Source organism: Notechis scutatus, chromosome 1 (assembly GCF_049901735.1).
Source record: "Notechis scutatus isolate UNSWTSFEM ecotype Mainland chromosome 1, rNotScu1.2, whole genome shotgun sequence".
NCBI classification, from domain to species: Eukaryota; Metazoa; Chordata; class Lepidosauria; order Squamata; family Elapidae; genus Notechis; species Notechis scutatus.
This window is the reverse complement of record NC_142009.1, coordinates 239,651,726-239,672,226: the sequence shown is the minus strand read 5'-3', so window position 1 is coordinate 239,672,226 and position 20,501 is coordinate 239,651,726. Positions and strand designations below refer to the sequence as shown.

At 35.1% G+C, this 20,501-nt stretch overlaps 1 protein-coding gene across 3 annotated transcripts in view; it reads right to left on the bottom strand.

Annotated features, from left to right (window-relative positions):
• The window catches only part of TNNT3 (troponin T3, fast skeletal type), a 42,261-nt gene that overhangs the window by 4,160 nt on the left and 17,600 nt on the right, over positions 1–20,501 (bottom strand). Inside the window, exons 4-15 of one of the 3 annotated variants that reach the window (XM_087950918.1) lie at positions 20,414–20,431; positions 18,569–18,586; positions 17,733–17,744; positions 12,923–12,937; positions 8,052–8,076; positions 7,086–7,131; positions 6,715–6,831; positions 5,353–5,430; positions 5,039–5,152; positions 4,185–4,294; positions 3,344–3,434; positions 2,805–2,845 (exon numbers count right to left, since the gene is read on the bottom strand). In XM_087950918.1, the coding sequence (XP_087807044.1) occupies positions 2,805–2,845; positions 3,344–3,434; positions 4,185–4,294; positions 5,039–5,152; positions 5,353–5,430; positions 6,715–6,831; positions 7,086–7,131; positions 8,052–8,076; positions 12,923–12,937; positions 17,733–17,744; positions 18,569–18,586; positions 20,414–20,431 (685 nt within the window). The remainder of the gene's footprint in view (positions 1–2,804; positions 2,846–3,343; positions 3,435–4,184; positions 4,295–5,038; positions 5,153–5,352; positions 5,431–6,714; positions 6,832–7,085; positions 7,132–8,051; positions 8,077–12,922; positions 12,938–17,732; positions 17,745–18,568; positions 18,587–20,413; positions 20,432–20,501) is intronic. The other 2 variants (XM_087950919.1, XM_026668266.2) reach the window with 2 other exon arrangements.

Below are 20,501 nucleotides of genomic sequence, written 5' to 3'. Positions count from 1 at the left end.
TTTAATACTTTCTTGATATTGTTCATTTGAATTTAGTTTCTTATTTTTCCAAAACAAAGGAAGAAAAACTAAAAAAAAACCCTCACTTTTGAAAACTGGATTGAGAGTTTGAAAACATTCTGATTTTAGATTAACCATAATAAAACAATTGTTGCTGAAATGTATATATATTGCAGATAGTGGTCAAGAAGATGGAATATTGATTTGTTTAATTGATGAAGGGCTAGAAATAGAAAGGCTCTAAAACTAGAAGTAAGCCAATAAAAAATAGTTCAACAGTAATTCATCCCTGAAATTAATACTGAAGAAATTCAGATTTCTTGGGAAATGCTATACTGAAATGATGAAAACTTCAGGTAAAAATGAAAGAAAAAGAGAGTGTAAGAAGTAAAGAATATAAAATGGGAACTGATGGTTACTATTAAATTAAGAAGATTCAAAAAAACTGCTCCAGCAATAGAAGTTTTCCTATGAATAAATCAAATCAGAAAAGCTGTCAGCAATATTTGTAGAAGTAATCCTTCTAAATAAAACTATGCCCTCAGTAATGACTTACAGTGTCTTCATAGTATCACCAACCATCACTGATATAACTTATCTCATTATTATTTTGGCACAGCAGTGGCCGAATGACTCTGAAAGAAGCTATAAGCTGCTATTGGATAAATTATTTAAAACTTCATTTGTTATCATATCAGCACAATTATTTTTTCTCATGTTTTCCCCTCCTGTCATCAGAATAATCAAGAGTAATTCATTCGGGTGAATCATAACAACCAAGAGTAATTCATTAGGGTGAATGCCTAGCTGAAAAAAAAATTATATGGCTGATTTAATTCTATGCTTGTAATTTTAATCATCATTAAGCAAAGGAAAGAAACGAAAGAAAACTAGCTCTTAGAATTCTGCAAGGATAAAGGTTGGCCAATAAAAAAAAGGCCAAATTTGGGTTATTACAGCTGTGAACAGACACTTTCTATTTAAAAGTGATCCTGTTATTTCACAAATCAATGCAGGGCTTTTCAAAGAGTAAAAGAAAAAATATTCCAGGTTGTAGGGAAGACAGATGAGGAAGCATGCTGGAAATTTAAAAATCATTTTCTAAATTTTGGGCAGTTGCAATTTTATGAGGTGAAAATGCTTCAATTATAATAGAAATCAAAATATAATTTCCGATTCAAGGAAATAAAGAGTAGGAAAAAAATATTTTTTTACCATTATTTACACCATCATCCTTTATATTTCCATTGCTTTGTTCGCTATGCAATAAACATGCTACTTTTGTCTTAAGAGACAGCTGGCCAATTAAGCATACTTTTTTCTTCTAAGTTTCTTCTAAGCAGTTCTAACATTATTTTGCAGCAATACAATTTCTTGTACTGTAAATTCACAATATTCAAACCATAAGATGTCTTGTTCACCATCTTGGGTTCACAGGGTGGGACTTTCTTCCATGACAAGCAACATTGGAAGCAACAGGACAACATGAAAAAGGAAAACTCAACTACCGGATATACTTACTTGCTTACTTGTAGATTTTGAACATGTGCCTTGTGGAACTGAGGGCACAGATACGGAGTCTACCTCTTAACCAGGGGTTTGATTAAGGAACTTTGGTTACCAGACTAGCATTGGTGCTTATGACTTACCTTCTTTTCTATGTGTGAATTAAGATAGACAATAGGCATGGCACTTAGATTCGTGGGTAACAAAGTTGGACAAGAAATGGCTCTAAAAGCAGGGCTTCCTTTATTTTCCTTTCTTGTGAACTTTCCTAGCTATCCAGCTATAGCTCAACTGTTCTTAGAGGTAATAGCAATTTTCCCTTTAATTGTACAATTCTTAAAAAAAAAACATAGGTGTTGCCTTGGTGGCTCAAGAATCAGAATCAAGTTCCATCTCCCAATTCAGTTTTCTCTGGTTGCTGTTTGATGCCTGCTCCAATCATCTGCAGCTAATTTACTCAATTGTGAGGAATTCAACAACTTCTGGTGCCGCTTCCGTATCTTTGACAGATTTCTTTAAATTTGCAAGACAAATCTGAAAAGACTTGTCTCTAATTTGTCCTCTGGCTCTCACCTACTCTCTAGTGTGGTTTTTGTATAAATATAAGCAAACAAATGGTGTATTGAGCTGCTAACTGATCTTTCTTGCCTGGCTTTTTCTAAATGTCTGGAGAGTCTCAGTCATCCAGGTCAAGAGTTGTGTCAAAGGTTCTTTTTTCTTAAAAAGGCAACTGGATTGTTTCTTTTCCTTGAGGAAGAAGAAGAAAATGTTTCGCTTCTCATCCAAGAAGCTTCATCATTGGATGAGAAGCGAATTGTTTCCTTCTTCTTCTTCAAGAAAAAAAAAAAACCAATCCAGTTGCCTTTTGAACAAAAAAGGAGCTTTGAGACTATCTTTTTCTATTTTCTTTTCTTTTTCTTTTTTTGGACATGTGGGAAATTACCATAGATAATTTGGAGAACTGATCACAATCTTTCCAATCTGCTGCCTTCTACTATCTTTCGCTATGCTTCCTGGATTATAGGAGCTGAAAGCCAACACATCGGACTGAGAACGGCTGATTTACAGAATACATTAAATCTCTGTTCAGCTACTTCTGAATTAATGCAATAAAGGTTGATGAGAGAAAAAAAGAGGAAGAAATGTGGCTATTTCTTGTTTTGTAAGCCAGGAATTGAATGCCAGCCTGTTGATTATCTATGCAAATTTAGAGTTTACAGACTCCCAACATGCAGGAGGCTCATGCATGTAAAAATCTCTTGCTGCTTATATCATCTGGGTGAACTCATTGTACTTACAACTTGGACAGTGCCTCCACCCTGCAACGTAGTGATAAAATCTAAGAGAGATTAAGATCATTATTGGCTTTGGGGTTCTTAACAAATTGAGGGTGGTTTTTTTTTTTTTTTTTTTGCAACAGGTACTCAGAAACAGACAAGTATTCACATTTTAATACTGTCAGAACTCTCTCATTGTTTTGTAAATGCATTACAAAGGTTTATCTCAACATCATAAAAGCAGGCAACTGCTGTAAGAGGGATGCCTTATTGTTCCCTATTTCTAAAATCAAATTCCAAGTTTGGCAGAGAAATAACACTTGTGCAATCCACCAGCTTTCCTATATTCCTAAACTCAATTTATTGTGTCCCCACCATGTACTGTAGAGTGTAAAGCATGTACCATGAGCAATTAAATATGGCAAATTATTTGGCTCTATCTATAATAACAGAATTAAAACATAGGTAGAATGGTTATAACCATGCTCAAGTTTGTAGACAAATTTCTTCCACCCTGGAAATAAACAAAAATCATAGCCAAGATCTCTTTTTCTACTCACATCATATTTTTGCCTCTTAATCTTCTCTAAATACTCATATTTTTCTGTCTCCAGCTGATACAGCGAGTCCCACAATTCTTTGGCTTTTTCCCTATTTATTTGTGAAGAAGTGGAGATACAACAAAGAATGATATACAGCTCAAACAATTAGCAACTATAAAAAGACATATTTACATAGCTCAATGTTTCTTAAATTAATGGTTAAACTGGTTGGGAGATTGTTCAAATAGAAATCCAACACAACTGAACAATTCTAGTTTGTGGATTTCATTAATTCCCCCATGGAGAGCCTGACCACTTTATTACTTACCCTATCTCTGGATACTTAATGAAAAACACTGAAGTATCTTGGACCCATTATAGATACTTTGGAGAATCTTATTGTTTACTTTTCCCTTTGGAAATACTTGTTTATTTGTTCTTATTCCCTGCTAATCTTATTCAGAAATATTTCATATGCTTTTGTGAGAACTATATTTTATATTTTTATTTATTTATTTATTTATTTATTTACTTAAATATAGAGGCCTTAAATTTTTTTAGTAAATTACTAATGTTGCAACTGTAAGCAGAAGTTATAATTAAATCTGTTCTTTTTCTTACCATGTTGATTATTTTTACATTACCCATTAAAGTTAAATATTATATATTAATGTTATATCAAATTTGATACAGTTCATCAGGATTAAATAATTATCTGAATAATAACAAATATTATTTTCTTAAATATCACCTCCTATTTTTTAATACCACAAAAATTTTTAAAACAAATTTGAGCACAAGCTCAATCTTGTATGTAATACAAAAAGCAGTAGGGGAAGTGAGGGTTATTTTTTTTTACCTCAGTTTGTCTTCACTAAGGTGATCAACATTCAGAGGTTTGCGTCTTTCTGCCAAAATTTTCTTCTTCAATTCCCTTGCAGTTTGTTTCTTTCCTCTCTTTTGATCAGCCTGTGCAGAATGAGTTTAAAGATTATTAAAGAGCCAGTTTGATCTAGTGATTGAGGCACCAGGCTACAAAGTCCTGCTTTAGCCATGAAAACTAGCTAGGTGTCCTGGGGCCAGTCACTCTCTCACATCCCAATTCACCTCAAAGGGTTGTTGTGGGGAAAATAGGAGGAAGAAGGTGTGTTGGATATATTTATGGGATATAAATAAACAAATAATCGCCAGATCCATCCCATTGAAGGAATTAATGAAGAACATCAAAACCTTGCAGGAGAACAGTAATACTGACTTGTAAAAGTGCTTGATCACAACTCGTATCATCCTCTATCAATGCCTAAACATAATGCCTGGATTGTAATCTGATACATTCAGATGCCATCAGGTTAGTACTAAAGTAATTCTTTCTAAGAATTTGCCAATGCACCTGCTTTACATGTCTTTCTGATTCACTGCAAGAAATGCTCTAGAAGCCATAAGACTTGTCCCTCACGGCTGAAGAACCATTAGATCAAAGCTAAGGAAAGCTGTGAAACTCTATCCCTTTAGCCTGAAGAAGAAGAAAGGGGGGGGGGGCTTAAAATAGAGACTAGCAGGTCCTTTCTTTGCTGAATTACTTTGATCTCTTGAAAGTGAAAGTTTTTGCCATTGTAGAATTGAAGAATTCCAAGAAACTCTTGGACAATTTTCAGATGAGCAATGCTCATTCCTGATCACATTCTGGTTTTCTCTGCCTCTCAGTAGATTTACCTTAGCCAAGTAGCTGCTGTATGTGGCACCCATAGAGGAGAGGGCTTTCTTCTTCTTCAAATCATCTTCAGCCCTCCTCTTGGCATCTTCTTCCTCTCTTCTTGCCTTTTCCTCCTGTGAAACAGATAGTAGAAACAAACATTGCTTCATACCTGGGACTCACAAAGGCAGAACAGAGAATTTGGGCCTGGGACATATTTTTTGGGAAGTGGTAAAGATAAAGCCAAAAGTAATAATCATAACTCTTAACAGATCATTTTACATTGAGGGCAATGATTGAGATACCAGTGACAAAAGGTTATAGATAGACTCACAGCAAGTCTGGCCTGACGCTCCTTTTCTTTGTCAGCTCGGATTCTTTGCTGCTCAGCCCTCTCAGCTCTACGTTTTTCCTAGGCATTGCAGAGAAAGGGCAGTAATTTAGTTAGAACTGTATTTGGTTCCAGAACAAAAAGGCTTTGAAAAATGGTCCTGAGAATGAACAGTTGAAATTAAATTGTGAACAGTATTAAGATGAGACTCTATAAGGAGTTCAGAGAAGAGCAAAAAAAATTATTAGGGGACTGGAGGCTAAAATATATGAAGAACGGTTGCAGGAATTGGGTATATCTAGTTTGATAAAAAGAAGGACTAGGGGTGACATGATAGTAATCTTCCAATATTTCAGGGGTTGCCACAAAGAACAGGGAGTCAGGCTATTTTCCAAAGCGCCTGAAAGAAGCAATGGATGGAAACTAATCAAGGAGAGAAGCAACCTAGAACTAAGGAGAAATTTCCTGACATAACAATTAATCAGTGGAACAACTTGCCTCCAGAAGTTGTGAATGCTCCAACACTGGAGGTTTTTAAGAAGAAATTGGACAACCGTTTGTCTGAAATGATATAAGGTTCCTGGTTCAGCAGGAGGTTAGACTAGAAGATCTCCCAACTCCATTATTCTGTTATGACAAAAATGTTCTTAAGCTGATATTAAGGTACTCCTTGACTTATAACAGTTCATTTAATGACCATTCAAAGTTACAATGTCACTGAAAAAGTGACTTATGACCATTTTTCACACAACCGTTGCAGTATCATGATCAAAATCCAGACGGTTGGCAACTGGTTCATCTTTATAATGAAGGGTCCCAAGAGCACGTGATCCCCTTTTGCGACCTTCTGACATGCAAAGTCAATGGGGAAACCCAATTCACTTAACAACTGTGTTACTAACTTAACAACTGCAGTGATTTACTTAACAACTGTGACAAGAAAGGTCATAAAATGGAGCAAAACTCACTTAATAAACTTAAATTTTGAGCTCATTTGTGATCATAAGTCAAGGACTACCTGTAATATTAAAACACTACCTGTACTATTCAACTCAGAGGTACCTAAGGCAAGGCCAAGAAAGTTTTCTAACATCTACAATGCATATGAGTGCAGATTTAACAGGGCACTAAAAGGATGACTTTTCTTAGGTTCCAAATGACTAGTAACACCATTTGTGTAAGAATTATATATTGTCCTTTCAAGCTGTATGAAACGGACATACAGATATGACTACTCATAAAATTTCTTACATGCAATTTATGTTCAGCAAAAAATATCATCAGCTCCCTTAACATTTAATTTAATTCATGGTCTATCCTCGTGCTGAAGACCTTATAATAGTTGACTACTTGAGGAAAACTTACAATTCTTTCTTTAAGAGCCAATATATCTTCTTCCTCTTTTTTCCGGCTTTCAAAGTGATTATCAATCAAGGCTTGAAGCTCAACCAAGTCTTTGTTCTGCCTCTTCTTCTGAATATCCTGGGAAAAGAAAGGAGAGGAATCAAGGTTCTATGACAGCCAGTATAATTATTGGGATGGCGTAGATTCCCCCCACAGAAAAAACTTTACACATTCCCATTTATTGAAACTTCAATCAGTTGCATCATTTATATCTTCTCATAGTTACGGAACTTATTCAGAAATAATTTTTATACTGGGATGAAAACCACTTTCTTGTCTAAAGTTTAGACAAGCAAGATAAGAGATTCACTGGAAGAACCAGCAATACTCACATCAAAGTCTACTTTCTCGCCCTCTGGGATCTTAGGTGCAGTCAACCTTTGTGGATGTTAAGAAGAGGAAGAAAAACACATAAGTTCCTGAGGAAAGAATATTTCAGAAGTAAAGGGAAGAGACATTTTTGGAAAGATTTGCTTGCATGACAATTTAATTGAAATAAATTTGCCCAAATACTATTTAAGAAAATCGTACTGCAGGGTTTGATGCACTGTCTAGCAACAATCACATCTTTCCTCCAGTTCAAAACATTAATTTTACAAATTATCCATCCCAATTCTATTAGATAGAGAAGCATCAGAAATAATTTGACAAGTTCTAAAAATGGAAATGTAATTATCATGATTAAATTGGATTTTTTTTGGGGGGGGGGGGCTGTTGAAAGCGTTGGTTCTCTTAGAAATGAATCTGGATGAAGATGTTGTATGTTTTTCATTTAATTAACATGTAGTGGAAAGTGTGAATGAACATCTGTACTTGTTGTGTGATGTCCTACTTTACCAAATAGCTTGGGTTTTTTTTTCTCTTATCATCCTTTAAACATTAGAGAAATATTTATGCTCTCGCTCTCCAAATTAATCATCCCCTATCTAGTGTCTTCTAGATGTATGGACATTGCAATTCCATAATCTCCAATCAATAGAATTTATAGTGGCAAAACATCTGCAGGTATGAGGTTAAGACCAACCATCACAACATATCTAATAAGATTAGCTCTGTGTGTATTACTGGATAGACCATATATGCATCCAATTGTGAAAAAGTCTTTTGTATTCAAAGGAGATCTTTATATTTCATCCTTTGAAATATGTGGAAATTACAGATAAATAGAGCTAACTAAAGGTGAAAGACACCAGATATCTAACTGGCTATCCGCATTTACAATACATGAACCATAAACATTTAAAACCAAAGACAAAAATGGCTGTAATATTTCTCCATTAAACATGTCCTAAACTTACGTTGGTACTGGTCTGTGTTTCTTCTCTAAATATAGCAAAGGAGGAGGTAAGCAGGGGAGAAAGGGGAAAAAAAAGATGAGAGCAAGAAACAAGTGCAGAATAAATTCTACTTCATTTACTAAAATCAATATGTGCATGTGTGTGTGTATATATAAGCTCTGTGTGTGTGTGTGGATAGTTTTATGAAATTAAATATATGAATTATACTTTTTACATATCATACATACTCTTTGACAAACTAATTTTACTTAGAAGAAAAAAACTTCAGAAAAATACAAGAGTAATCTGCGTGAAAGCTTTGAAATAATATCCGGAAGACATTAATTTCTTTTAATGACTGCATCTAGATCTCAAAATCTAGATACCTTCCATAATCCCATACATCATATATGAGTTCAAAGAATTCAGTCTTGTGTTGCTCTGACTGCCTTTTCTTTTTCTTTTGGTTTTGTGGTGATACTTCAACAGTAAAAAGTTCATCGCTTTTTAGACGAAATACATTGTACAGTACATAATCTAACATCAAAAAACTGATCTTTCTGCATGTATAAAATGTCTAAAGAATACAGGTGATTGTGAAAACATGTTATATTATTTATTCAGTTCAAAACCAATCATCTTAAAGCAAAACATGACTCTCTCCTTCCTCTCTGCTAAATGAAAATAACATTTAATAACACCACCCTTAAAATAGACAATTTCCTTTGGATTAAGAATTGCCTGATAATTTTATATAGAGACATATTTTTATCCAGTTTCTGAATTATTCTAATCAAAGCCAGAAAAGGAACACTGCAGAAAAAAATAATGAATGCTGAAGGGGAATGGGAAAATGATATTTGAAAACTATGATAAATTACAAGAAAACCCACTGGTTGGAAACATTTCATTGTCCATCTAGCTAATATTTAGATAATGAAGTTGTCTAGTTGGGCAATTAAATATCTCCAAACAAACAACTGAGCTCTGGGAACAATGAGAACTCCACAGTTTAACCATGAGCTACATATATTCTAGTTCAATTTAAGTTAGGATATTTCTTTTTGAAGAAACTGGATAAAACATACAAATAAAGATTCTTCTGATGTCATTTTTATTTTTTAAACTCGGTCACTTTCTTATATATAAATATTCAGAGCCATACTGTAATTTCTATACAAATCCTGCCAAAAGATAAAGCTAATCCTTAAAAAGAACAAATAAAAAAGTGGAAGATAAACACAGGAGCTTTTAAAAGAAAGAGGAAATTGGTATCATGTCTTGATCTCTCCCTTCTGAATCTGAAATGTAGAAAGCAGCAAAACTCATCAATAAAAACAGCTGTTATTCATCCAGTGTCCTTTATAACTTTCTACGAGGGCAGTTTAAATTTAGAATACCTCATTAGTAGCATAATGAAAATGTCAGACTATGAACAAATGCTAAATACAGGTAGTCCTCTACTTAAGACCATAATTGAGACCAGAATTTCTGTTGCTAAGCAAGGCAGTTGTTAAGTCAGATATGTCCTATTTTATCAATTTTTCCACAATTGTTAAGTGAATCACTGCAGTTCTTAAGTGAATCATGCAGTGGTTAAGTGAATCTGGCTTCCCATTGCTTGTTGGAAGCCAGCTAGGAAGGTGGCAGAGGAAGATCACATGACCCTGCAATGGTTGTAAATATATGGCTTTTGCCAATTGTCCAAATTTTGATCACATGACCGTGGGGATGCTGCAACAGTTGTAAATGCAAAGACAAGTTACGTCACCTTTTTTCAGTGCCTTTGTAACTTTGAATGGTCACTAGGGAATGGTTGTTAAGTCAAGGACTACCTATATTTGTAGGTGTGGAGTATATGGAAGCTGATGTTGGTGGAAGTAGGCAGGAACTGTTTTGTAGGCCAAAGGGCCTCAAACATGTTTTAAATCCAGAACAACATTTGGAAGCAGCTCAGGCAGATGCATCCCCAATTCACTGGGGTATAAGAAAGAGCCAGCACAATTAGACTTGAATTTTTTTTTACTGTAGCCCATGTCAATAAATGTAGTGGACTTGATTTTCTGGTCTGATCTATCTGATCTGGAATAGTCATTAAGGGATTTTCTTCCAGGGGAAATATTATTTTTAAAGGAAATATTTTTTTAGACCATAGAAAGTGAATTACTATAAGATTGTGAATGGTGGGATAGCGGATGAATGTAACACCATATTATAGATATTTTGGACCTGAATGAGAGTTCTTTTTCATCTATTGGGATTAACTAATAGGCACTGTACATTTGTGAAAGCTTGGCTTACAATAAAGCATATTCCCAACAAAATGAAAATATTAGAGGTTGTGTGACAGTTGCAATGATTTGGTCCAGTTTCTGGTATTATGACGAGTAAAGATTCAATGTAGAAGAAACTTGTTAGTTGCAAGAAGGATGTTCTGCCTCCAAAATCCCATAATCATATTCTGCTTCTTCAGATGGAAATGGAAGGCAAAAGAAGGTAGCCAATAAAATGCTCCTTCTCCATGTCCACTATTTGGTCAATTGTCCTTTCCGTTTTTCAAACTGAATAATCCATTTCTTGAAATGCCAGTAAACTATTTATTAGAAATTTCTCCTCCTTTCCTATCCTCTTAGTTCTCCATACTTCTGCCAAATCTGTTCTGAAATAAATGCTTGGTCTTTCAAAATAGATTTGGGGAGTCCATAATGGGCAAAGGAATCCCTTCTGCCCTTATTCTTATCTCTGAAGGCTAGATTATACTCTTGTAGGTCAACACCCAAGAAATTCTAACCTTCCTTGAGCATGTGCTAGTATGTACAATGAAACATTTAAAGATAATCTAAACTATAAACTCTTGAAGTAGATTCTTGCTGGGTTTTTTTTCATACAAAGTATCCTGTGTATTTATGGCCCTAAGTAAATAATTTAAAAAAAAAAACTGTTACTGGAAATATCCAGAAATAATTTCCCCAGTTCTGCTAAAACTCACCCCAGCTCCATCAAATAAAGACCTGTTCTACATATCCCCAATAGGTTTTCATGTCTTGGTTATTCATAGGTTATGGCATGTGCAGTCCAAGGCATTAGGACAGCTTGTGTAAAAGGGGAAGGGGAGATTAAATTAGATTAACATGCTCCCAGAGCAGCTGAATGATGCTAAAAAACTGTCTTTTCAATGTTCCATCTGGACCAGAAATTCCCAAGCTCCTCAGGAGCTCTATAATACTGAAGAGACACTGAGGCAGGGAGAGGTTGCACAATATATATTTGGCAAAAAAGAACAAAAAACTTCCAAGAATATGCGTATGGTAGTTAGGCAAGGTTTTACCTACCACCAAAACAACAACAGATCACCCTAACTTTTAAGAAACTGCTTTGAAAAAAAGCCTCTAGTTTCTAAGACCGTTTGCCATATTGTATGAAAAAATAGGTTGAGATGCATTGGCATTATTCAAGAATTAGAGGGGGGAAAATAAGATACAAGTAGAATCCTCTGGATCTTCAGATATTTCTAAAATAAAAGCTAAATGAACTCATTGTCTGGGGCATCCCATCTGAGGACAAAAGGTGTTCCTGTTAATATTAGTTGGCAGGCTTAACTTGGTACCATCTAGATATCTTGAACCATAACCTAAAGATAATGGGAATGAAGACCATGCTTGCTAGGAGTTTAAGCACTGAAGACATTTGAGAATTCTCGGACTTGTAGCCCAGCATTTGGCTGGTAATTTTTAGATCCTAAGATTTAAATTGATCAATTGAAATGAGGGTGACATACATACATATTCTTTAATATGTTGCACATACATATTAAAACATTGTAATGGGCTGCCTACAAAATAAAAAACAAAGCCATTCAATGTTTGACTAAGTTGAAGGAGAAATGCCAGTTGTAAACACAGAATTTCCTGGGCTATCACTTGGTCTAAGTCTAGCTGTAATGGACAATAATCAAACAAGCAACTCATTCAAGAAACATTACTCTCACTAGATCATGACAGTTCAGAACACAGTTCAGCCTACAGGCTGATTTAACTGCCAGGAATATGGATGTAGTCCAAATTGTAGGCAATGACTCCTCAATGGTTTTTCCCATATGTACAGGCATATTCTATTCAGGCACACTTTCTCTCTTATACTATAGTTCTTTGTCACAGGTATGCACACCTTTCAGTCAGGAGGAGGAATGCCTACAATAGCTGAAAATGACCAATGGAACTGCATCAACCTCACCAGAGGCTTTGTAGAATGTCTGTATGGCAAGACAAAGAAAAAGGGAAAAACACTATCTTAATTTCAAAACAACCAAAAATGAAAGTAAGCTGCTTCCATAACATGTTGGGGACAAGATGAAGGTGATGTCAGTAGGACAAGATGAAGGCGATGTCCGATGAAGGCTATGTCAGCAGGACATGTACTCTAAAAATAGTAGGACATTTTGAGGTATGTTGGTTGGATGTGAGGTTAATCCCACTGTCACACAATGCAAGCAGATTTAACACAGTTTTGCAGTTTGGGAAGGTAGTTTTTCAAGGCTACATCATCAGAGAGAGTTAGCCTTATCCTTTCCAAAAGAAAATCCCTCAAAATCCCTCCTATCATACTAACAAAGCTCTTTTTCATGTTATGACACTTTTAAATTTCATGTAAATATATTTCAGCTTTGCTTTGTCTCTAAAGAATTCAAGGCACTTTAATGGCATTCTCAAGTGTGGGGCTCTGGTGTGTGTCTATGTAGAACATTCTAGACCAATCTCCTAAGAAAAACTCAGTATTTTAACATCGTCCAACTTATCCTCAAGTCATTGGGAATATTGTTGAACACTGTTGATGCCACCCTAGAGAAAATAAGGAAGAGATAAAATAAAGTTGATTGAATGGACAGTACATACCTTCTTCCCAGACTTCTATCAGAAGCATCATGGTGGAAAGAATAGTGATGTGAAGCAAAGAAGGAAAAAGTAAAAATATATAAACATATGTATGCCTAATGGGTAGAATGGAAGAAAAAAAGAAAAGATCCACAGGCATTTGTAGAAGCTATGAAAATCTGAAAAACTGTAATGGCAGGTTAATGCAGCTATGAGTATGGAGCAATAAAGCAAAAACATACTTGTTTGTGATAGTAGGTTAATAGTACTCATTGATCTTGTTTCTTCTCTTTCAATATCCCATTCACACAAATATATATTAAGTACATATTAGAGAATAGGAGAATTTGGAAGTTGTGTCACATACCTGGCTCATGAACTTCATCAGGTAAGAAGTATCATGGATCAAGATGTAACAAACCGCAAGAGAACAAAAACAAGAGTGACATGTTAATTTGAGTGTCTTTGAACTTTGAGGTTGAAAAGATTAAGAGAAAAGAAAGTAGTAAGCAAAAACAGTAGTCATTTGTGAAGAAAGTTAATAGACCATGTAAAGGCAGCCAAATAGGGAATCCATAATGGTGAATTTGCCAAGCCATAGAATTAATGCCGCTTTGCTCATGAATCGTTTGTCAGCCTTGTATACACAAAAAGGAATTCACAGTCTTATTCTGCAAATGATTACTATTGTGCTAACAGTACAACAGTAATCATTTTCTGGGAGTGAAATTACAGGATACTATGGAAATGCAGGTATTCTTTTATTCTACTGAAGCATAGTAATATCAAAAGTGCTCATGAAAAAAAGAGGGTTGGAAATAAACATGCTGCTTTATGTTTATTTTTCTCTGATTAGATGGCGTACTTTTATTCATTTATCTATTAGATTTAGAAGCTGTCCAATTGAATAACACAACATAAACGCTCCCCCACATAGAACAACAGCCTCACCCAATAATTGGCAGGGATTCAGCAACCATATATTCCCAAACCATCCTAGGCTATATTTATGTTGATGCATTAAATTCTCCAGAATAAGGTGCTTCTTAAGAGTGTTATACGTTTCAGTTTTTTAAAAAGTTGTTCATAAAGCTATACGTATAATCTTAGGATGACTATGATTTTTATTTTAGCTTTTTAGTATCAAAGAATGCAAGCCCTTGCTGTGATTATTGAGCAAATATTTCATTTATTTTTTTCCTAATAAATGGAAATAAAGATTCTTCTGTAAATGTTACAATATTTATGACCAATAAGATAATTTTTCTCTTCAATTCCAGAAAGGGAAAAAAACTCCAACATTCATTTCTGCGGGACCGCATAAAGCTAGGACCAAATAGTGTTTTTGCAATAAAACATTCACAAGGAATAGTCCTTTATGAATATATAAACTTTTTATGAATATACGCTTTTATGGCTATCATGTCTCCTGCCCTTTTCAGCATATATTAAGAAAAATCCTATTTTTCCAAAAGCTAAAACCTCTGGAGCTTGTAGCCTCAACATACCAGAAAGGCACTGAGTTAGGGCAGGTTGCTGTTGTGTGAAGAGAGGTCAGTCCCTCACTAATTCCGCCACATTCTTCCCAATTCTATGTCATTTTGCCCTCAAGGTTCTGGGCAGCTCCCTGTTCCAGCCCTTTCTTCTTATGTATAATGTATGTTAAACAGCATAATTCAAGGATCGTCTGGGAGTATCACTAAGACCAAGCAAGAGTTATTTTCCATTTCCTTGCTTCACCTTTGAATTCCTCCACACACACTTCTGTTTAAAACAATTGGTGGAATTCAGAAGTTCATGCCACATATCTGGTTCAGATGAAGCACAGGGGTCAATAGGGGAAAGGGAGGACAAAACAAAGAAGAAATACAGGGTTGTTACAATAACCTTTAACATCTGCAAGCCAAGGGTAATATTCTTAACTCATTTTAAAAACAGAAGGCAAATCAATAATGTGTGGAAAAAATAATGGGGAGTTTTAAAAACAGAAGGCAAATTTTAAAAACATTTTAAAAACAGAAGGCAAATCAATAATGTGTGGAAAAAATAATGGGGAGTCAAATGTGAATGAAAAAACCAGGGCAAGCATATGTGAACAGAACAGAGGGAGGAGAACCATGCAAATGACTCATGTTGCCAATTAACAATGAATTTTACAAATCATCTGGAATTCAGTGTGATTTATTCTGAGATAACATGTATAGAATTATAATTCTAGATGCCACAATTCACATAATTGTCCAATATTTACAAAGGTTTCATTCTTGCTTGTTATTGTTATAATATCCCAACTTTTTAGGGGGGCATTACACATGGCATAAATGGAAGCCTTTCCTCATTTTAGTACAATACAACCCTGTGAGATATTTTGAAATTAAAGACAGAGGCTAGTCCAAATTTAAGTTCAAGTTCTTAATTTTACATAGAACTAGATGACCTAGTGAGTTCTGTATTGAGTTAAGAATTTGAACCTAAATTTATAAAATCTAACCGTAACACCTAAACTATGCAATTCACATGGTAAACCATTTCTAGACCAGCTTCTGAAAGTTTCTGAAAAGGATGGGACCCTGTCCAGAAATATTTCACTTTTCCAGTTCTAGAATTTTTAATAAAATCCTGGGCTAAAAAGTAATATCAATAATATTATATCCCAAAGTTGTTATATAAATTTTTTATAAACATAAATAAGTTTATATAACAACTTTTTACATGCTAATGACAAGGCTGAATGTCCTTGTACATGGTAATTGCACAATTTATAAGTCAACAGAGATAGTTAAGGAAGAAATAAGTTGTTAAGGTAATGTGTTGTTCTCCTGTTCTCTTCCATCAACTTCACATTTCTGCACACACCAACATGAGATGGAAAGAGAAGAATTCAGAAGTCAAATCACATACCTGGTTCATGAACTTCACCAGATGGGAAGTATCATGGATGAAATAAAATTTATAGAACAGAAAACAAGAATATTAGAAGAGGAAAAAATGCAACAGCCACAAAGTATTTTAAGATAGTATTGAGAAAGACAATGGCTTATTATAGAAAGGGTAATGCAGTTAAATCTTAAAACATGGAATTATAGTATGCATATTAGCAAATACTTTATTGGAATGCAGAGCATGCAAATGCAGCTTAGAAAAACATAAATATCAAAATTTGCACAAAACCAATAAATTACAGATAACTAAGTTTCCAGATGTTTAATCACACAATGTGCTGAGAATTTTTTTACATTTGCTCTATCACACTAACACAGTTACCTATCTGGAATTGGTTTTATTGTTTGAAAATTATAGGGACCAGTTATTTGTTTTCATTATTTGCTGTAGACCAGCTTCAAGGGATCACTTCTTGAATCATCCCAACAAAAGAAGAAGATGAAAATAATGAAGTTCCTAGAATCCCAAGATCTCTTGTGCCATCAGGCCATCACAATATTGTTTCTAGCAGAAATATTGATACAAATATTCCTTATCTGCAAAACAGACCATCATCTGCATATCTGAAGACAAGCATCTGCAGTGAGCACCATTGGCTTTCAAATGATAGGCACAAATGGGTGATAAAAATCTCACCACTTTTTTATGCGTAAGTCATGATAAAAAGGGTGGGGCTTTAATTGTCCAGTCCCTATGGCCATTTTGAAGGATTGTCGGGAGACATGGCAAAATAAAGCCAATCTACAGGCGATCCAGGAAGAAGCAAGAGTGCACACAGAGAATAACTCCTCCTTCTACTAAAACTTGAATTAGAGTTGCAAACACCAGACTTTACAGGTCTATAGCTATGTATGTAAACATGTAGCTTTAAAAGCAGAGAAGATTCAGCCACGTTAAAAATGCAGGGCTAATTTGATAGGAAGATGAATTGAAAAAGGTACAGCGGGAATCCATTTACCACCTTTTTCAAGTCTCATATCTGTGATAGATTTAAATCTTGTGCAAAACTGTAGTTTGTTTAACTATGATCTGTTAAACCAACTGGCTAGCTAGGCCAGCAAAACTTTTTTTTAAAATCACTACTCAAGATTACAAACCACAATGCCTGAATTCACATAATATACTAAGTTAAAACCAGCCAAACTATATTATGCCTTTGCATAATGTTGACCCTGCTTGTATGGTACATTCTTCCTTCACATTTTTTTTTCAGAAACGTATAGACTACCAAGTAACTACAAGCTAGATAACTTGGCCATCTACATCAATTCACAAGCTCATGCTTTGAACTACACTTTTCCAAAAATCCACGCAGGACTTCCAGAAAGTAGCTACTTATATAACTGATACATCTCAAAAGCTCATTATGGCAATATAATTTTCAACCACAAATACATAAATGAAAGCTGTCATGCATGGAAAGAAAAAGAAGAATTTAAAACCCCAGTTTATCATGGTTTCATTAGCATCTTCCTTCCTGTATTTCTTGAACATCTGTTATATTGTAATTAGCAGCCATATAAATCAATGGTAAGAACTGTTTGTTTAGAGAAAGGACCGTCTATTTATCTAACTAATTGATACAGAATATCATTTCTTTTATTCCAGACATATGTTAGCCGAAATATCATAAAATCAGTCACTGAATGAAAGTGACTTTCTCTCCTGTCCTCACTAGCCAACAAGCCCACTGGTCACAGAGTTTGGACAGGAATTATAATCCAGCAGATCCATAAATTATGCATTATGAAAATTACAGCTACTTCTGTTTCTTTTCATTTAATTAGTAGGGATACTAAATTTAACCCTCCCTTCTTCCATAATAGTTTAAATGCTGAGAACTTAAATGCCCTTTAAATGCTGAGAACTGAGCAGCATCAACACATACCTTCTTGAGCTTCTTCAGGTGGGAAGCATTGTTAAAAAATAAAGAGAGAAACAACAGAAGAAAACAATATTATCGAACAGTATTTGTTTATTTGATTAGTAACCCACATTTTTTATTAGTAACCCACTTCCACAGGATTGAAAACAAGAAGCATAAAATTAAAATGCTTCTAACTGCGTGAGGAAAATAAAGGGAGAGGATTTAGAATAATTAAAATGTTGTAGAATAGATAAAACAAGTCCATGCAGATGGTGAACTGAAATGTTGACTATTTGGCTCTTTTACTTGGATAGGAAGAAAAGGTGAGGGGGGCGGAAATCAAGGGGTAATCAAGGCTCAAAAAAGGTTTCCATAATTCGTTGTTTGGTTTATACATTAATATAGTGTCTCTCAAATGCTGAATTCCTAAGAGAAAGTATTGGGGAAGAGTATTATCCAAGTGAGGTGGTCTTGGGTAAGTTCTCAGTGTATCAACTTTTGAAAAACAATATTCAAAGGAATTTTCTGGATTCTTCCACCTCAACAGATTGAGGGGGGAACTATCCAGGAAACAAGCCTTTACACCAAATACCCCATGCTTTTGCAATACACTGCCCTGAAATGTGTATGCCCCACTCCCCACACACACACACCTATCTTCTTGCGGAGCAATGACACTAAGAGAACATTTGGACATTGAAAGCCACAACATGAATGATCTTTGATTCTCATGTGTACTTTTCCCTGTCCCTTTCCTCATGTGTCTTTTCTTCCGTCATTTCAGGATTCCTTTGTATAAACAAACATGCGCTCTTCTAAAAAAAGGAAGAGAAAGAAATATAGAAGCTATTACATACCTTCTTCCTGGGCTTCTTCTGATGGGGCATAATGGAACAAGAGGCAAAGATAAAAAGATTAATACACTTAATAGAGCATTAATAGTTGTGAGTTAAGACTAGAGAAATGTAAGGTTAGAGAACATATACCCTGGAAATGACCACTTTAGAAGAAGACAGATACAGGTTAGGCAAAGATGTAAAACCAGCAACCAAAAGATATAAAGGAAATACCCCCCGCCCCAAGGGAAAGAGGCATGCATATTATAGAGCCATCTAGTCAAGAGAATATATTTAAGAAAGGGGCGGGGGGAGAGAATTAGGAAGAAAAGAAAGCCCTTCAGTGGGAGAAGTTGCCTGTATCAGGTTAGCATCCTTGATCATCTCTTTGTAACTGGAAATAAAGTGCTGAAGATGGAGTTCAAAAGGTGCCTTCGTTCATTTAGCAAGCACTGGGTTTTTCTTGATCTAGAGGAGGGGTGTCAAACTCATATCATCATGATGGTGTCATATGACGTATGGGACTTTTTTCCCCTTTGCTAAACCGGGTGTGGGTGTGGCCAGCAGGTAACACATTCGGCCCTTAGGCCAGGAGTTTGACATCCTGATCTAGAGCAACCATGCAGGGGAATTAATAATAATAATAATAATCTTTTATCATTCATGTTTATGGTGCTTTTAATATGGTTTTTATATTGAGTTATGTGTGGTCGTGTTTAGCTCCAAGAAAGACTATAATTCCCTGTGTGGGAATCCCACTCAGAATTCCCACCTCAGTTCCAGTTGTTCTCCATATTGCACCATAAAGGTAAACAATGCACTGTTGAAAACATCCTTGCTTTTTTCATATGGACTGAACATTTCATGCAGAGCTTTTTTTTTTCAACCTTTAAGATGTGTGGGCTTCCACTCCCAGAATTCCCCAGCCAACGTGCTGGGGAGTTATAGTGGTTTATAGTAAATGGGACACTACTGAGACTCACTGTTCCTGAGGAACAGCTCTAGACAAAATACCAACTTCTTCTTTTACAAATGAACATACTGTAGAAAGAGACTACTTGCCATGAAGAAATACATGATGATTTGATCTTTCTATTCAATACTGCTGGATTTCTTTTAGTGGAAAAATAGTCTCCTCGTTTTATAAACTGAGAACAGTGTTTTAGCAACAAATGCCAAGGCATTGCAAGTATTCCCCACCTCCAACTGTCTTCACATTTTGTACTTAGTGCACAGCAAATGATATTAACTTGATGACATTATATTAGAAATCCTATCAGCAATTCTATGATTTAGTAACAGTATCATAAACAGTATTGTATTCCTATCTTAAAAGCTTCATTTAAGAGGATTCATGGGTCAAATTCTGGAAAATAATAAACTTAAAAATGGTGATCCTCTGAGAAAGCAAATCTTCTGAACTCCTTCTTCCAAAGAATTGCTATGCAGAAACATATCAATTCATGAATCAACTAAAAATGATAGTCATTTTCCAATTAATGGTACCTACATGAACATTTAATTTAGCAGATTATCAAGCTGAAATATTATAATTGGAGTTTCTACTACTAAAATTTGTAATTAACAATGGCTACAAAATAAATTCAGTTGACTGCACAAAAGAGCAATCTTATAACTACATGGTCAAGATTACTAACTGCATTGTCACACTTTGATCTTAAGCCTTTAGAATTAAAAACAGAGGCCAATTCATAAGAATTGGGTTTGCTTTTTTCCCCCAGGCTTTTAGATAGTCTTTCACAGGCAGTAGCAAAGAGATAGATGGATGAACAGGCAGTGAAAGAACTGATGATCAATGGATCATCAGAGAAAGAAAAGGTTCATTCCAGGGTAAGTTTCTGTTACCTTCTTCTTCATATTCCTCTGCATTGAGAGAGAGAAAACAAAAAAGGAAACAAGAAAAGCAGCAGGATCAAAAACATGGCTTAGCATG